General features: G+C 42.8%; 1 protein-coding gene across 1 annotated transcript in view; it reads right to left on the bottom strand.

The window, feature by feature from the left end:
* Positions 1-17208, bottom strand: part of TBXAS1 (thromboxane A synthase 1) — a 154945-nt gene that overhangs the window by 76820 nt on the left and 60917 nt on the right. Inside the window, exon 4 of the mRNA XM_043589705.1 lies at positions 8756-8852. Coding sequence (XP_043445640.1) covers positions 8756-8852 — 97 coding nt within the window. The remainder of the gene's footprint in view (positions 1-8755; positions 8853-17208) is intronic.

Below are 17208 nucleotides of genomic sequence, written 5' to 3'. Positions count from 1 at the left end.
CATGATGTGAAAATATGTTTTTACTGTAGGCCACAGTCAAACAAGTTCAAAAAGCCTACTTAGCCTACTAAACCCCAAACTGGGAGTCATCCTCCCCCCACCCCCGCCAACTAAAGTCCTATTGGTCACAGCGTTAGCAAGCGCTAACATTTATCAAGCTCCTACTATGTGCCAAGCGCTATGCTAGCATTGAGACTTTCAAGACAAAGAATGGAATCCTTGCCCTCAGAGTTGCTCACAGTTGACTTGCAGGGTGGGAATGGGGTGGTTTACAACCAATATTGCTGATCTTACAGCTAACAAAGTGCTTTTCACACCACTTCATTAATCTTGGGAGCGGTTCTCCAGGAATGAGGAAACACTGCCCTGCCAGGCAGTGACAGATCAGTAGCGGCCTCGTGGCTCCCCTGCTAAGTTTCCCTCAGACAGCTGAATGTGTTTGTCTTTTCAGTTAAGATCTCTTAAAAGGGAGTGTAGCTTCTTATTAGACCAGCTGAGCATAAACTTGAAAACTTTGAAGAATCCCATCACCCGGAGGACCAAGTTACAAAAGAAAACCAACATCTTGGCATTCTGTGTTCACATGTGTTCACCATTTATTGGGTGATCAGTGTGGGCCAAACCAGTGCCTCTCAACTGGCCTGATAGAGCCACATGAGAACCACCCACTCTTCCCAGAAGGCTGCAAAATGCCCATGGTGCATTTGCCATAACCGAGTACGCATGTCATTATGCAAAAAGTGTAAAAGAATACGAAGCCGTAGCCAAAAAAAAAAAAAAAAAAAAAAAAAGTTGTGTCCTGGAACATGCGAGAACATTGACTTAAGGTCTGCATGATCTCTATGATGCCTTGGCAAGGCAGACAACAGTTCTCCAGCAGCCACCCAGAGCTGCTGGTAACAGGTGAACAGGATATGGTTATAAATCACTGGTCATGATGCTCGTCCTGCCAACCTGTTTAGTGTAAAAGTGTGTCAAATAGGCTGCAAAAATATTAACATCAAAGTATGCCATGATCACAAGATTCCGGGCCCATGGCTGCGAAGTTTCTTTCAGATTCTCACACAACCTTGTACCAAAGACCTGGTACTCCACAGCACCACCTGTCTCTCTCCTCACCTGCATGTGTGAAACCTGTCGCACTGCCTCTTATTATATTAATCAACAAAAACTCTAGAATGCTCTCACCTGGATAACCCCAAATTTTGTATCCCGAAAACCTGTTCTTTCAACGTGTGACAATTGCGATCTGGCTGTTCAAAGATTCCAACCAAACAGGGCTTCTTGTCTGGTGCTTTGAAATAGCAAAAGTGTTCCATCCCCACTGGACAGTTTTCATCCATGCACTCTTGGCCAGTAGAAAATGGTCCCGAGAAACACCATGCTCCCTCGCTGTGGTCTGAGAGCATGGCCTCTGAGGAAGGAGGCTGGCTTAGGGGGCACGTGGGGGCTCAACCCAGCTCAGGCTTCATGTTCCAACTTGGCATCTGCTAGTGGAAGGAAGGGGACCTCTTCTAATTTGGACAAAGTCCTGATACAGACTCTGGTGGCCCTGCCTGATATAGAGTTCTTAGCATTTTGGCTGCCAAAGAGGAGGAAACCACAGGTTTGGAACTGCACTTCTGTTAGCCCCATGCCCCACAGCTCAGGCTCTTCTTGACTGGGGAAGGGGTCAGGGGGCCTTGTTAAATCTTCTGAGGAAAACTTTCAAAAGCTCTTAGCAGTTTCTTGCCAGAAGCAGAGTTGAGGAGGGGCAGGGTGTCCCTGATCTAGCACCTGTCGCACTTGGCTGGAAGGAAAAATTCCCTTGGGCCCAAGGGACCCTTGCATATGAAGCTCAAGATGGCTCTCTGGGATGCTGGTGGGATGCCATGGTTTACCCACTGGTGCTGACTGCACCTGAACTGGGAACCAGAGAGACCCAGGGGTTAGCTAGTCTAATGCTCATACTTGACTGGAAACGGGTTCAGAGAAATGACAGGAGTGGTCCACGTTACTCAGCTATTTAAAGGCAGCAAATGCAGATTCTGATTTAATTTCTTTAAGCCAAGTGCCTTTCACCATGCTGCTGGGCTATGGCTTAGAAGTAAAGGGAGAATGGGGGAAAATGGGGTGTCATTAAAAGGAGATTGAGCAGAGAAGCATGAGGGTCAGTACTCACAGGCACAGTGACTTGACTTCCTGAGATGTTCAGGAATCCAACCACTGGGACACCAGCATTGCTTCTGTGGCTTATTTACTATTCTCTCCCCCAAATTCTAGAGGAGATTCATCTCTAGATGAATCTGTCACCATAAAAGTTAAAGAAATAAGGTATAAATACAAGAACAAGATTTTACTTATCTCCTTTTAAAAATCTGTAAAGATGGCTTCCTGCTGAACCAAGGGCCTCGTAAGACACGGAATATGAAATCATTTTCAGCGAGATGTTGAAGTTTAAAAAACTGCAAGGCACTGAGAGAAGAGCATTTGAGCATTCGAATCAATACCACTTAGCACAATTCCTACACTCCTAAGGCTTCATGATGCACTCCGTGCCTTTAAAAATGTTAACGTGCACACTTACCTACCAAGTTGAAAACGTGAGGCTATGTGTGTTTTACAGACCAAATGCAATTCTCTGAACCTGGCTTTTTCAGGGCCAGCCATGTCTAGACATGGGGAAAGCGAGGGAAAGGGGACGCTTACAGGTTGTGGGCATCCCATCATGGCTGTCACTTGGGGACTAACCATGAATAGCCCATCCCAGGATGAGACGCTCCCAGCTCAGGCTGGAGGGTTTTCTGTGCATAACGCAGTGTGTCATATAAACCAGAGAGTCCTCGCTCAAAATAGAGCTCAGGCAAATGAGATCGCACACATCTGTTTCTGGCTTTCGGCAGTCTGGGTTTTAAGTATGGATGTCTGCCTGGCTCAGAGCTGTGGACCTATCATGTACCCTGACCCTTCTCAAGAAACACAAGGCTACTAAGTGCATTAAGTCAGAGAAAGACAAATACCATATGACTTTCCTAACCTGTGGAATTTAAGAAACAAAACAAATGATCATAGGGAAAAAATGAGAGAGACAAACCAAGAAACAGGCTGTAGAGAACTGTAGAGAACAAACTGGTGGTTACCAGAGGGAAGGTGGGGGGCGGGGGTGATGGGTGAAACAGGTGATGGGGATTGAGGAGGGCACTTGGGATGAGCACTGGGTGTCTTATGGAAGTGTTGAGTCACTATATCCTACCCCTGAAACCAATATTATCCTGTCTGTTACCTAACTGGAATTTAAATTAAAACTTAAAAAAATCACAAAGGTAAAATAGCATTCCAGGTTTGACTGAAGTGATGAGAACTTCCCTAAGTGCGCAAAGACCATTCTCTCGGTGTAAATCATAGCGCTTGCGTTTGAAAACCTGGAAGTTTTCATTTACTCAACATTTTATTTAAGGGAAAGGGAATCAGAAACTCTAGATGAGCAAGTTTTCAAAAGCTGTCAGTGGAGAGGTGCTGGTTGCCGGTGTAGGGGACAGTTGTATGCAAACCGGCTGGGCTCCCCCCACCCCCGCCTCACCAGACACCAACCAACAGGCAGGTCCCTTGGCCCCAGCACAGGTGGCCCAATCCACCTGGAGCCCTGGATGGAGCTTGCTTGCTGACGAGCTCTGTAACGAGGCAGTACGCCCCTGTTACTCTCTGTAATGGGGTGCTGCTGCAGATACACAGGGTAAGAAGGTTCTCAGTGATTCATTTGCCTCAGAACTTGAGTAATCTTTGCCAGTGCCAAGGAAAACCTATGATTCCCATGTTGTATGTGGTGAGAGGCGGCACCTGGGGCAGCCAGGCCCTTGGGTCTTGATGGTTCTGGATAAAACCACTCACCAAATCCATTACATGGCTATAGGTGCGACTCTAGTGAGTCAGTGCTGTGGCTGGACCTACGCTGGACAGGGGGCCCCCCAGTGTTGCCTGTGAGGACATGAGGGTTGGTACCCACACCCTACACACATACCACCACCTCTGCTCCACATGCCGGGGGTAGAACTAGGGATGGGCAGCCTACAGCCCACCCCATGGACCATGCTGCCATTTTGGTCCAGAACACAGAGCTCCTGGCAGCAGGTTTAGTGACTGAACATGTTGTTTCCATGCCCGCATCCAACTAGACCGATGTAACATAGACCACAGACCACCCTACGTCTTATCAACCTTCCTACAGCTTCCCCAACCCTAGGCTCTGAGGAGAGGCCAGGAATAAGAAGTTCCCCTGCTGGTTATGACTATTTCTGCCCAGTCATGTGAACCCAGCTCCATTTTCCCACAGATCTTTAAAAATAAAAGCTGTGCGCATGGCTTCATGGAGTACCCGATAGCAAAGAAGAGCTAATTAAAGATATCTAAATAAAAAAGCTGGGTCCTGAGGTGCTGGGACATCTGAGGTTCCATAAATGCTAAGAAGGGGGTGCCTGGGTGGCTTAGTAAGTTAAGCATCTGACTTCAGCTCAGGTCGTGATCTCACAGCTTGTGGGTTTGAGCCCCACGTCGGGCCCTGTGTTGACAGCTCAGAGCCTGGAGCCTGCTTTAGATTCTGTCTGTCTGTCTGTCTGTCTGTCTCTCTCTGCCCCTCCCCTGTTTACACTCTGTCTTTCTCTGTCTCAAAAATAAATAAATAAATAAATAAATAAATAAACATTAAAATTGATTTGGGTCTAATGGTAAACTGTGGTGGTACCATCATGAAGGCACTTCAGGAAGCACTTAGTGCCCTGATAAGGGCCAGAGGACTCCATCTGGAAAGCGGGCGAGATGCCGTGGAGACCCTGCCCAGAACTGAGGACCTCCAGCAGTGTGAGTGGGAAAGCGTTGATATGAGATCTGCCACCCTGGGTCTGACTCATCGTCTCTTCATCCCAATGTTCTTGAGTTAGAAAAAAAATATTTCATTCATCAATTCTGACTTCAAATAATTCCTCCGTGCTGATGTGTGTCAGAGAGTTCTCTGTGATGTCACACCAGCTCCAGTCAGTGCGCTCCATCAGTCAAATCTTTGGGCCAGACCCAGCTTCCCACATCACAGCCATTCTCCGCCAGGCTCTTCTGGGACACACGTAAGTCAAGCCCACATTTGTGAGCAGAGATGGGCTGTCACAGTCAAAAAAGGAAAGCGTGCATTATCGAAGTTCCTTCTCACTTAATGGATCAAACTAATATGCTGAGGTATTTTCTGTATCACAAGGGACCATTTGGTAGAAGCTTGCATGGAGTAAGCGTTTAATGTTTACTGAATGAATGTATAATAAAAGCCAAATTGCTGAACACTTAAGTAAACATGGCTTATTAGAGGGAAGGCAGCATGGTGTCGGTATGAAGAAAGCATGCCTCACTAATCTCCTTGAGTTCTTTGAGCACATAAATAAGCATATGGATAAGAGGGAACCACAGAACCCAATTTAATTTGACTTTCAAAAACCTGTGAGAAAATCCCACTCTAAAGATGGTTTTTAAAAAATTGAGTCACTAAGGATTGTTTTATCATGAATATGGAATTGGCTTAAAGACCATCAACAAAGCTAAAGATAAGTGAATACATTCCCAGATGGAAAACTATAAACATTGGGGTTTCCTAGAGATCTAATAATCTTTGATGGGTCTTTTTACATGTTTAGGAATGATCTAGAAGAGGAAGTGTGTATTGAATCTCCAGGTTCAGGTAATACCTGGTTCTTCTGGGGACAATGTTACGGTGATGAAGGTTCAGTTCAGTTGGAACTGAATAGTCCTCATGTATGTGGGCCATGGGGTGTTAAAGAGAAGGATTACTCCCTGAAGGACCTAAGAGTTGAGTTCGCATGAAAGCCACACCTTCATTTAGCTGTAAATAGCAGAAGGCACAATGGGGTCAGTGATGATGTGGTGCTGATGACAGATGCTGTGAGTATTCAGACAAGGGGAAAGGTAAATGTGGATTGAAGCAGGGAGGCTTCTTGGAGGAGGCAGAATTTGAGGAGAGCCTGGAAGAAGAGCTAGGGTTGAGTGGCTGTAGGGAAAGGGGAGGGTCTTCCCATTGATTTGGTAGCTAATGCATGCCAAGTGCTTGTCTCACCTGCATAGGTGGGGCATGTCTGTGTGATCTCATTTAGCCTCACAGCAGCCCAGGTAGGTAGATCACCTCCTCATTTCCCAAAGACAGAATGAGAGGCTTAAAGAGGTTAAATGATTTACTCCAGCTTACATTGCTGGTAAACCCAAGACCCACTGTTACACCACCTCCGGTTCTAGCAAGTGCCTCAACACAAGCAAAGGCACAGGAGCGGGACTTTCTAGAGCAGTTTACAGAGAGAATGGAGGGGTCGGTCCAGCTGGAGCAACAGCCTGTCTTGGGAAGCAGGGAGACGTGAGGTTGGAGCTTACATAATGAATCCAAATTACAGAGGCCCTTCAGTCTCACCTGGGGGGCTTGAACCTCATTCCGTGGGCACTGTGTTGAGTGGAAGAAGGAAAATGGAACCATATTTCACAGATCCTGGTCTGGGAAGTAGACAAAAATTAATCTGGGGGATGGAAAAAGGGAGGACAGACCATGAGTTTGGAAGAGAAACTGGCCAAAGCTGAGGCAACTTTATTTTGTGCCCCCTGCTTGAACTTGTGTGCTGGGTATATGCCTGCCCCTGGCACATCAGCGAGAGCACAGCCCTCTTCCAGGTCAGCTCCTGGGATTTCATGCCCTGGTGACATCCTGAGTGTCACATGAAGCTATACAGGGACACACAGCTGCCACATCGCACATCCCTGCTTGGGTGGGGGAGGGGGATGGTCAGGCAGGCTCGATGAGTGTCTTCCTTACCTGCATGGGATGCAGCTTGGGGGCCTGGGTCCAGTGACTCACTGGTGACTCCTTTTTTTTTTTTTTTTAAATTTTTAATGTTTATTTACTTTTGAGAGAGAGCAAGAGAGCATATGCACAAGTGGAGGAGGGACAAAGAGAGGGAGACGCAGAATCTGAAGCAGGCTCCAGGCTCTGAGCTGTCCGCACAGACCCCAATGAGGGGCTTGAACTCACGGACTGGGAGATCATCACTGAGCTGAAGTTGGAAGTTTAACCGACTGAGCCACCCAGGGGCCCCTTCCCCTGCTTCTTTAATCAACACTCCTTACTGAGTCTGGCCCAGCAGCATTCTACAGCTGCATTTAACTGTCAGACTCCATTCCTAAGATCCCAGCAGCACAGAAGAGCTTTAGGGACTTTGCACAGCAGGGTGGCAACATCCCATTTGGGGAGGAGCATCTAGAGGCAGCAGTTAAACTTCTGCATTCCCTTCAAATGCACCTGAGGTGACGGCGTTAGCAAGCCAGGCGGTCACCTCCTTCTAGTGGCCACATGGTGTCTGCAATTGGACACAGCACTCTGGGGCTGGAAGATGAGCTGCTTTGGGATGAGCAACCAACTACTCAGTGAAACCTTAAAATCTGGAAATGTCACCCAAGGCAACTATTAATAGAGATGGCAGTAAGGACTTGAGTTGGGAGGTGGCATATGAATCCCTGTTCCTGTTAGGCATGTGACCAGGATTGTCACTTAACCCCTCTGGGTCTTGGTTTCCTTGTCTGAAAAAGAGAGATGATAGTTGTACCAAACTCATAAGTTCTCATGAAATTTAATGAGAAAAAACCACTCTGGGCGGCTCCACCAGCACAGAACACAGGGAGCTATGCTACTATCTTTAAGGCTCTTCCCCCATCCTGGATGGCACAGAGGTTCCCACTACAGTGGCGCTTACCATACAAGATTGTACTAGTCTCTTTGCCTGTCTGCCATTGGCACTAGACTATGAGCTCCTTCAGGGCAAGAATAGATCTTCTGTCTGTTTATAATCAGAACCTAGACAGTGCCTGGAATACAGTGGGTGTGCAGAAGTTTGCCAAATAACCAACAGTGAACACAGTACCTACTATTCCTGTAAGAATGGAAGATGAGTTTAATTTGCCCCCCCCCCCCAAAAAAAAAGATCGTGAGCCTCTGAATTCTCACAAGCAAGTATTTATCAATTCACTTGACAATATTTCCAAGAATCAACATAAAGTTTCTTGGTCTCTGCTAGAACTCTTATATCCCCATCTTTGGAAAATAGGGACAACACTGACCTCTGCCACCCTCGTCACTTCTTTCATTCTTTGGGAATTCTCAACAAAGATAAAAAGTAGGATATATGCTTTCTAAAAAAGATGGAATGTGTGCGTTCTTTAGTGGATTGGGTTGAACTGATACCAGGGAACCCTCTTACAAGGCTTCTCCTGCTATGAGGGGACAAATTTCCCTTATAATGTTGCTTGTCTCCCCTTTCCAGCCTTATGACTTTTATATGCTCTGGGAAAGGTGTAAGCACAAGAGGCTTGAAATTTTGCTTTGCCTCTGATATTTATTAACCTTACTCTGTCTTCCTCAGTCACTTGACCTGTGCCCTCTGGATTCCTCTAGCTCTGAGCAAAGCTTAAAAAAAAAAAAAAACCCTTCTGGTTTTAGCATTTTTATTAACCAGAACTTCTCTTGGGCTGTAGCTTTCTGGAAGCATTTCTTAAATGCAAATGCCATTCTTTTGTACCAGTTCTGTATGTCTCTTTTGAAAACTGGAATTCATCGGAGAGCTGTTTTGAGTCTAACTGATTTAAGTGCGATAAGAGGCCCAATCACATCCCTGTTAGATGTGATGCACAGTCGTTGAATCCTAGAATGATTCTCCATTCATCCATATGCAGAAAGAAAACCACATACCATTCTGTTGGTAAAGTTATGGAAGTTCTCAACCAACACCTGCTCGATCATGTCTGGATCAGAGATAACAATAAACATCCGGCGACCAAGATAGTACCTAGGGAGTAAAAAAATTACTTTAAAATGTGTTGTATTAATCTACCCATTTCTTCTTTCCCAAAAGAGTTCACAGTGGCTTAGAATGGAAGATAAAAGACAAATAGGAAGTAAAGATGTGGAGAAGATAAGGAAGTGCATGTGCTGATTATAAGGAATAGTATAGTGTGATGATCTAACATCTCATTTCATTCCACAAATGTTTCTGGAATCCCACCATGCACCAGTCCTTAGAGACTGTGGGATAAATAAGACAGAGTCCTTGCCCCCCAAGGAGCTCATAGCCTGATAGAAAATACAGATCTGTAAATGGGAACATAATATTAGGGCACTTATAAGATCCAGAAGGAAGTAAAAATGGCAGAGATCAGTGTTGTCCATATTGCCCCCAAATGGGGAGACAGGTATTCTAGCCAAAGAAGGCCAAAACTTTTATATACTGATCCTTGGAAAAAGTCTAAAGTGAATTAATAAATGCTGTGGAAATTCAGGGAAGATTAAACCTGCTGATAAAGGGCTGAACATCTGGTTGCCACACCTGTACATGAAGGAGTTCAACAGATACTTCTGACATTAATGAAGAAAGGGAGGAAAGGATCAGCCAGACAGCTGGTGGTAGTGAACTCTAAGTGGAAGCAACACTTGAGTACATGTCTGGTTACATTAATTTAAGTTCTGGGGGCACAACAGCAACAAAGACCCAGTCCCAGCTTTCAAGGGTCACACAGTCTAGTGGGAGTGAAAGTTAGGTCATCAGCACACAGTGTGGCCTCTGGCAAGCAGGGGTCACATTGGAGGCACACCTGCCTCAGTGCTTGGAAGAGAATAAAGGCTTCTCAGGGGTGGTGCTTCTCAAACTGAGTTCCAAAAGAGAAGCAGAAGTTAGTTCTGGAAAGTGGGTGGCAAAGGGGTGAGTGTGTACCAGGCAGAGGAACCTGCTTGTGCAACTGTCCAGGGGCAAGTCTGCTTGGGGAAACTATGAGCACTTGGCTACCAAATGTATGAAGTGGACCCAAGTGAACCCAATGATAAATGAGTCCACTGCATAATGCCGTGTTTTTAGTCTATGAAGTTATATGTTCAGGATGTAATTAGATCACTGTCCTATCCAGCTCAGAGTAGTAAGGGATAGATTTTAAAGGGTAAAGTCATAAGGTATGAAAGCCGCAAAATTTACTCTGAATTATTAGTTGCTGGGAACTTTTCATAAGCTAAAAATGGCTTTAATTTTTTTTAACTCTTCCTTTTCTCACTGATTAGGGGGGAAATGAAATAAAAATTGGCTGGCATATATTAGGCACTCAGAAAATATTCACCTAAGTGATCATATTTTCCAAAATTTTTGGGAAAATCTTGGAGATGCAGGAATTCAACAGATGTGACAGAAGGAAAGAAATGATACTAACTAGGTTTTCTTGTTTTTAACCAAGAAGACCAAAATTTACTCAATATGACTATAAACAAATCCTTTTGTAAAATTTATGGCAAGTGTCATGGACTCTTGAGAATCTAGTGAAAGCTGCAGACATTCTCCTAAGAAACATGGACATTCACAGCATCTTGTATGCAATTTGAGGGGTTCTTTAACCCCTGAAACCCACTCTAGAGCAAAGCTTCTCAAATATAAAATGTGCTTATAAGTCACCTGGGTTTGAAGAAATAACTGCTGAGAGTTTCTCCCTTTTGGCAAAAGACATAAACTTACAGATTCAAGAAGCTGAGTGAAGCCCTAGGAGGAACCCAAAGAAATCCATGCCAAGACATTATAATTAAACTTTCAAAAATTAAGAACAGAAAAATCTTGAAAGCAGCTAGGGAAAAGGGATGGATTATTTGTAGGGAACACTAATTTGAAGGATGGCAGATTTCTCATCAGAAACCGTGGAGGCCAGAAGGAAGTGGTGTATTTTTCAAATGCTGAAAGAATAGGGCTGTCAATCATGAGTCCTATACCTGGAGAAAATATACTTCAGGGAAGAAGAAGAAACAATGGCATTGTCAGTTGAAAGAACACTAATAGAACCTGTCACTAGCAGATCTACCCTTAAAGAATGGCTAAAGAAAATTCTGCAAACAGAAGAGAAATAATAACAGAAGATAGCTTGAAACTTCAGAAAGGTAAGACTAACCTAGAATACCTAAAAAATAATAGACTAGCCTTCTCATGAGTTTCTTAAATCATACTTGATGACTGAACCAAAAATGATAACACCATCTGATGTGGGGTTTAATATACTTAGAGATAGTGCCTAAGGGGATGCCTGGGTGGCTCGGTTGGCTAAGCATCCAACTCTTGATTTCAGCTCAGTTCATGATCTCATGGTTCATGAGATCGAGACCCACATCAGGCTCTCAACTGCCAGTGCGGATCCTGCTTGGGATTCTCTCTCTTCTTCTCTCTCTCTGCCCCTCCCTCTCCCCCATGTGTGTTCTCTTTCTCTCTCTTTCAATCAATCAATAAACATTAAGAAAAAAGAGATTGTGCTTGAGATAATTGTAGTTAAGAAATAAGGAAGGTAGGGGTGCCTGGGTGGCTCAGTAATTTAAGTGTCCAACCTCGGCTCAGGTCATGATCTTGTGGTTCATGAGTTTGAGCCCCTTGTTGGGCTCTGTGCTAACAGCTCGGAGCCTGGAGCCTGCTTCGGATTCCTCTCTCTCTGCTCCTCCCCTGCTCACACTCTGTCTCTACCTCTCTTTCAAAGATAAATAAACATTTATTTATTATTTTAAAAAAGTAAGGAAGATAAGGGAACCAAAATGGAAGTAAAGTTTCTTCATATCACTCAAAGTGGTAAAGCATCTATACCAGTAGACTGTGATAAATTACATATGTATATTTATGCAACCACTAATAAAACTATACAAAGTGATACACACAAAAAAATTTTTAGTGTCATAGAGGAATTCTAGAAAATGTTCAAGTAACCTACTAGAAGGAAAGACAAGTGAAACAAGGAATAGAAGAATAAAAAACAAACACATTATTATAAGTATAATAATCAGATAACAAACTGGGATTTGTGGTGGTAGCTAAAGTAATTTTGAGACAGAAATTTGTAGCATTAAGTGCTATCTTAGAAAAGAAGAAAAATCTTTCTTTTTTCTTTTTTAGAGAGCAAGTAGGGGAGAGGGGCAGAGGGAGAGAGGGAGGGGGGAGAGAGAGAGAGAGAGAGAGAGAGAGAGAGGGATCAGGAGAGAATCTTAAGCAGGCTCCATGCTCAGCATGGAGCCCGATCTGGGGCTCAATCTCAAGACCCTGGGACACTTAGCCAACTGAGCCACCTAGGCACCCCCAAAAGAAGAAAAACTCTTAAATGAATAATCTAAGTACCTACCTCAAGCAACTAGAAGAAAGAAGGGCAAAAAACCCTAAATCAAATAGAAAGAAGGAAATAATAAAGAGAAAAAACGAATGGAATTGAAAACAAAAATTAATGAAACAAAAAATTGGCTCTTGGAAAAAAATCAGTAAAATTAATAAACATCTAGCAAGATTAATAAAGATAAAAAGAGACGAGATACAAATCACTAATATCAAGAATGAAACAGGCTATCACTACAGATTCTGCAGCCATTAAAATAGTAAGGGATGATATAGCTTTACGCTAATAAATTTGACAACTTAGAAGAAGTGAACCAATTCCTTGAGAAGCACAAACTACTAAAAATCATTCAAGATTGAATAAACAATGTGAATAATCCTATAACCATAAAAGAAATTGAATCCATAATTTTAACTTTCTTGGAAAAGACCTCTCCCAGCTCAGATTGTTTCAATGGAACATTCTACCATTTAAAGAATAATTAATAATTTCACACTATTCTAGAAAATAAAAAATGAAAGAACAATTCCCAACTCAATTTATGAAACAAGTATAACTCTGATACCAAAGCCAGAAAAAGGCAGTACAGAAAAAGAAAACTGTAGATCAGTATTTCTCATAAATTTGGATACTAAAATCTTCAACCAAATATCAGCAAATTGAAACTTGCAATGTATAGAAATTACAAACCACAACTAAGTGGTCTTTATTATAGGTATACATGACTGTTTCAATATTTTTAAAAAAATCAGTATGTTCATGGATTGGAAGACTCCACACTGTAAAGATGTCAGTTCTCTCAAAACTGATCCATGGGTTCAGTGCAATTCCTATCAAAAGCACAGCAAACATTTTTGTAGGCATAGACAACCTTTTTCTAAAATTTATATGGAAAGCAAAGGACTTAGAATAACTAAATTCATTTTGAAAAAAAAAAAAAAAGTGAAAGGGGAGGAATCAGTCTACCAGATTCTAAGTCTTGGCTACACTAGTCAAGAATGTGTGGTATTGGCAGAAAAATAGACATAGATAAGTGGAGCAGAACCCAGAGATAGAGAACCCAGAAATAAAGAACCCAGAAATAGACCCACACAAATATTCTCCACTGATTTTTGACAAAAATACAAAAGCAATTCAATGGAGGAAGGATAGCCTTTTAACAAGTGCTGGAGCTGTTGATTATGTAGTGGCAAAAAACTGAGCCTCACACTTTCTACAAAAATTAACTCACAGTGGATTACAGACTTAAATGTAAAACATGAAACTTGTAGAAAAAAAACCTTTGGGATCTAGGACCAAACAAAGGGTACTTAGCCTTGACACCAAAAGTATAATCCGTAAATGACAAAAATTGATCAATTTAACTTCAAAATAAATTTTTTTGCTCTCTGAAAACCCTATCAAAATGAAAAAACAGTCAACAGACTAGAAGAAAATATTTGCAAACCATATATCTGACAAAGGACTTGCATCTAGAATCTATGAAGGACTCTTAAAACTCAATAGTTAAAACACAAACAGTCCAATAAAAAATGGGCAAAAAGACAGGAACAGATATTTGACCAAGGAGAATAATACAGATGCCAATGACACACATGAAAACATGCTCAACCTCATTGTCCATGAGGGAAATGCAAATTAAAATCATAATGAGATATTGATATGCATCTATCAGAATGGCTAAAATAGAAAATAATAATAACATCAGATGTTGATGAGCATTTGGAGAAACCAGATCATTCATGAATTACATCTGAATGTAAAATGATACAGCCATTTTGGAAAATAGTTTGGAAGTTTCTTTCTTTTTTTTAAAAATGAGTTTCACAGCCAGCGTGGAACCCAACACAGGGCTTGAACTCATGACCCTAAGATCAAGGCCTGAGCTGAGATTGAGAGTCAGACACTTAACCAACTGGGCCACCCAGGAGTCCCAGTTTGGGAGCTTCCTGTAAAACTAAGGAAAACTTACCATATAACCCAGCAAGAGCACTCCTGGGCATTTATCCCAGATAAATGAAAATTTATGTTCACACTAAAACATGTTCATGAATGTTCATGGCAGCTTTTTTTGGTAATAGACAAAAAATGGAAACAACACAAATGTTCTTCAAAAGATGGAAGGTTAAACAAACGGCGATCCATCCATATAATGGAATACTATGTGGCAATAAAAAACCCCTCAAACTATTGATACATGCAATGATTTAACTGGATCACAAGGGAATTATGTGAGTGAGAAAAGCCAATCTAAAGAGGTGACACATGACTCTGTATAACATTTTTGAAATAACAAAATTGTAGAGAAGGAGAAGAAATTACTAGTTGCCAGAGGTTAGGGAAGTGAGTGGTAATGGGTTGGGGTGGCTCTAATGGTGGGGGCACTAGAGAGCCTTCTGGTGATGGGACAGTTGTGTATCTTGGCTGTGGTAGTGGTTACATATCTGACAGAATTACATAAAACTACACACACACACACACGTGTGCGCGTGTGATCAAATGTGTGTAAAGCTGATAAAATCTGAATAAGCACTATGGGTTGTACCATTGTCATTTTCCCGGTTTGCTAATGTAGTTACGTAAGAGGTCATTACTGGGGGAGACTGGGTAAAAGGTACCCAGGACCTCTCTGTATGGATTTTTTTTTTGCAACTTCCTGTAAATCTATCTAATTTATCTAATTAGATAACTATTAGAAAATTATTAGAAAATAATTAGAAAATTATCTAAATCTATCTAATCTATCTAATTATCTCAAAACAAAAAATGTTTTAAGTCACCTGGGAGCTTAATGAGCAATTCTGATCCTCACCAAGTCAGATCTACTAGGCCTGGGTGGGGCCAAGAATCTGCATTAAGTTTTTTTTATGTTTATTTTATTTTTGAAAGAGAGAGATAGAGCATGAGTGGGAGAAGGGTAGAGAGAGAAGGTGACCCAGAATCCAAAGCAGGCTCTAGGCTTAGCTGTCAGCACAGAGCCCGATGAGGGGCTCGAACCCACAAACCATGAGATCGTGACCTGAGCTGAAGTCGGATGCTTAGCCAACTGAGCCACCCAGGCGCTCCAAGAATCTGCATTTTAATAGGCTCTCCAGATTCTGGTACCAGAAGACAACTTCCATAATCTGAGAAATACTGTCTGAAGGGAGTGATTTTCAGCCACAGTGGCTGGTCAAAACTGTCTGTTAAACACTCAGAAAATACAGCCTGGCTCCACCCAAACCTACCTGACCAGAATCTCTGGGGTGGAACCCAGTCCCCTTTATTTTTTAACAAGCTCCCCAGGGAATCCTGATGTGACCGACGGTAACCAGGTTGGCCACCCACAAACCCCAAGTTCAAAGCCCTGTTCCATATTTAACCCGAGTTCACATTCATTTCCTTATGTTCTTAGATCTAAAACACATGCATTTACACTGGGGTGCACACATATTTTGGTGATACATTTGTGTCGATTTAGTTATTGCTGAAATAATTTTACATGTAATCTGGATTTTTCAAAAAAACAAAATAATACTTCCACGTTCAAATGGAAGTTGTCCTTCCAAGCGGGCACCTTGGGAGTCTTTGTGCTTTTTTCTAGTAATATTGCTAATGCTAAAAACAATTTTGTCACAATTCCTTTAGAATTGCTTCAGAGCTGGTTTATGAACCTCATGAGAAAACTGGCCCCATTTTACATGTAAATTGTGTAATCTTGTGAATTTATATTTATACAAACACTCATCTATAGTTTGAGGAGCTCCTAGAAACATTTTGAACAGAGAAACATGTAATGAAGATTGTTTTTCAGGCTTTCCTTTTGGATGCCTGGGAAGGTTTTGGTGTTCCAGTCTACCCAGCCCTCCACTGGGAAGCACCCTCCCCATTCCATGCAGTACTGGAGGAGCTGTTGATTATAGCACCTTTCCATTCCACCCACCAAGTCCATCCCCAGGATCTGGTCATGGACTTGGACTCACAACCCAGGGATGCCAATCCCAGTATCTCATCTCCCTGGCAACAGTGACTGGTCTTGGGGTGGATACATGACCCAATGAGGGCCAGTTGGAATCCTTCATTGGATGTATATATGGAGGCTGCAGGGGGGAAACTTGGTCTTTCTCCTGGAGCTGCTGAACTGGGGATGAATGAATACAGGGCTGTTGGTGACCATCTTTCTACCACATGGTAGGAACTGTCTGCAGAAGGAGCTAACAGGGATGGGCAGAGATTAAGACAAACAGGGTGTTGAGGGAGTACTAAGTCCAATTCAAGTCTCCACCTGCTGCGGTCTTCCTGGATCCTCTAAGCTTAGGTTAGCTTTTGTACTTAAGTTCATTTGAGTTGGGTTTCCATCATTTGTAATCCAGAAGTCCTAACTCATATGGCGCCCCCTTTCCTTCTCAACTTTGTGAATACCCGATGCCATCCTGCCTCTCAAAATGTACTTCCCCAAGAGGGCTTGATCTCAGCTTTGTACATTGGTGTGACGGTATGGGGGCGTCTTACTGCTTCCTGAGATGGGGTGACATACTGGAAAGTAATAGGCATGGGAGCCCGGGAGGCTAGATCTGGGATCATCCAGTGCTGTAACTCATTCAGACAAACACTGCAGGTGTACTCTGCAAACACCCTGTCCCTCAGCGTCCTCGCCTCTGAAATATGGAAGTAAAACAAGACAATCTCTGCAGTCTGGTGTGGCCTTCAATCCTATAATTCCCATGAATTGACAAGGAAATTCCATCATGGTCTTTGAATTTTAAGTCTCCTCTGTATATAGTGTGTGAAGGAACTCCCTATGTCAGCAAAATCAGTTAGTAGTATTTGTATGGGTTGAGGACCCTCCTCAGAACCCTGAAGCTGACCGCAGCTATTGGCCTTTATTGAGTGCTTACTACCTGCCAGGCCTCGTTCTAAGCACCTTGCTGTATTAACTCGTTTAATCCTCATAGAAAATGGATGGGGTAGTTATTATACCCACTTTTCAGAATGGGAAACTGAGACCTAGAGAAGTTGCCCAAGGGGAGGACTTGATCCGAGCCCGACAGCTGT

This window comes from Prionailurus bengalensis, chromosome A2 (genome assembly GCF_016509475.1).
Source record: "Prionailurus bengalensis isolate Pbe53 chromosome A2, Fcat_Pben_1.1_paternal_pri, whole genome shotgun sequence".
In the NCBI taxonomy this organism is placed as follows: domain Eukaryota; kingdom Metazoa; phylum Chordata; class Mammalia; order Carnivora; family Felidae; genus Prionailurus; species Prionailurus bengalensis.
This window is presented reverse-complemented; position numbering and strand designations above follow the sequence as displayed.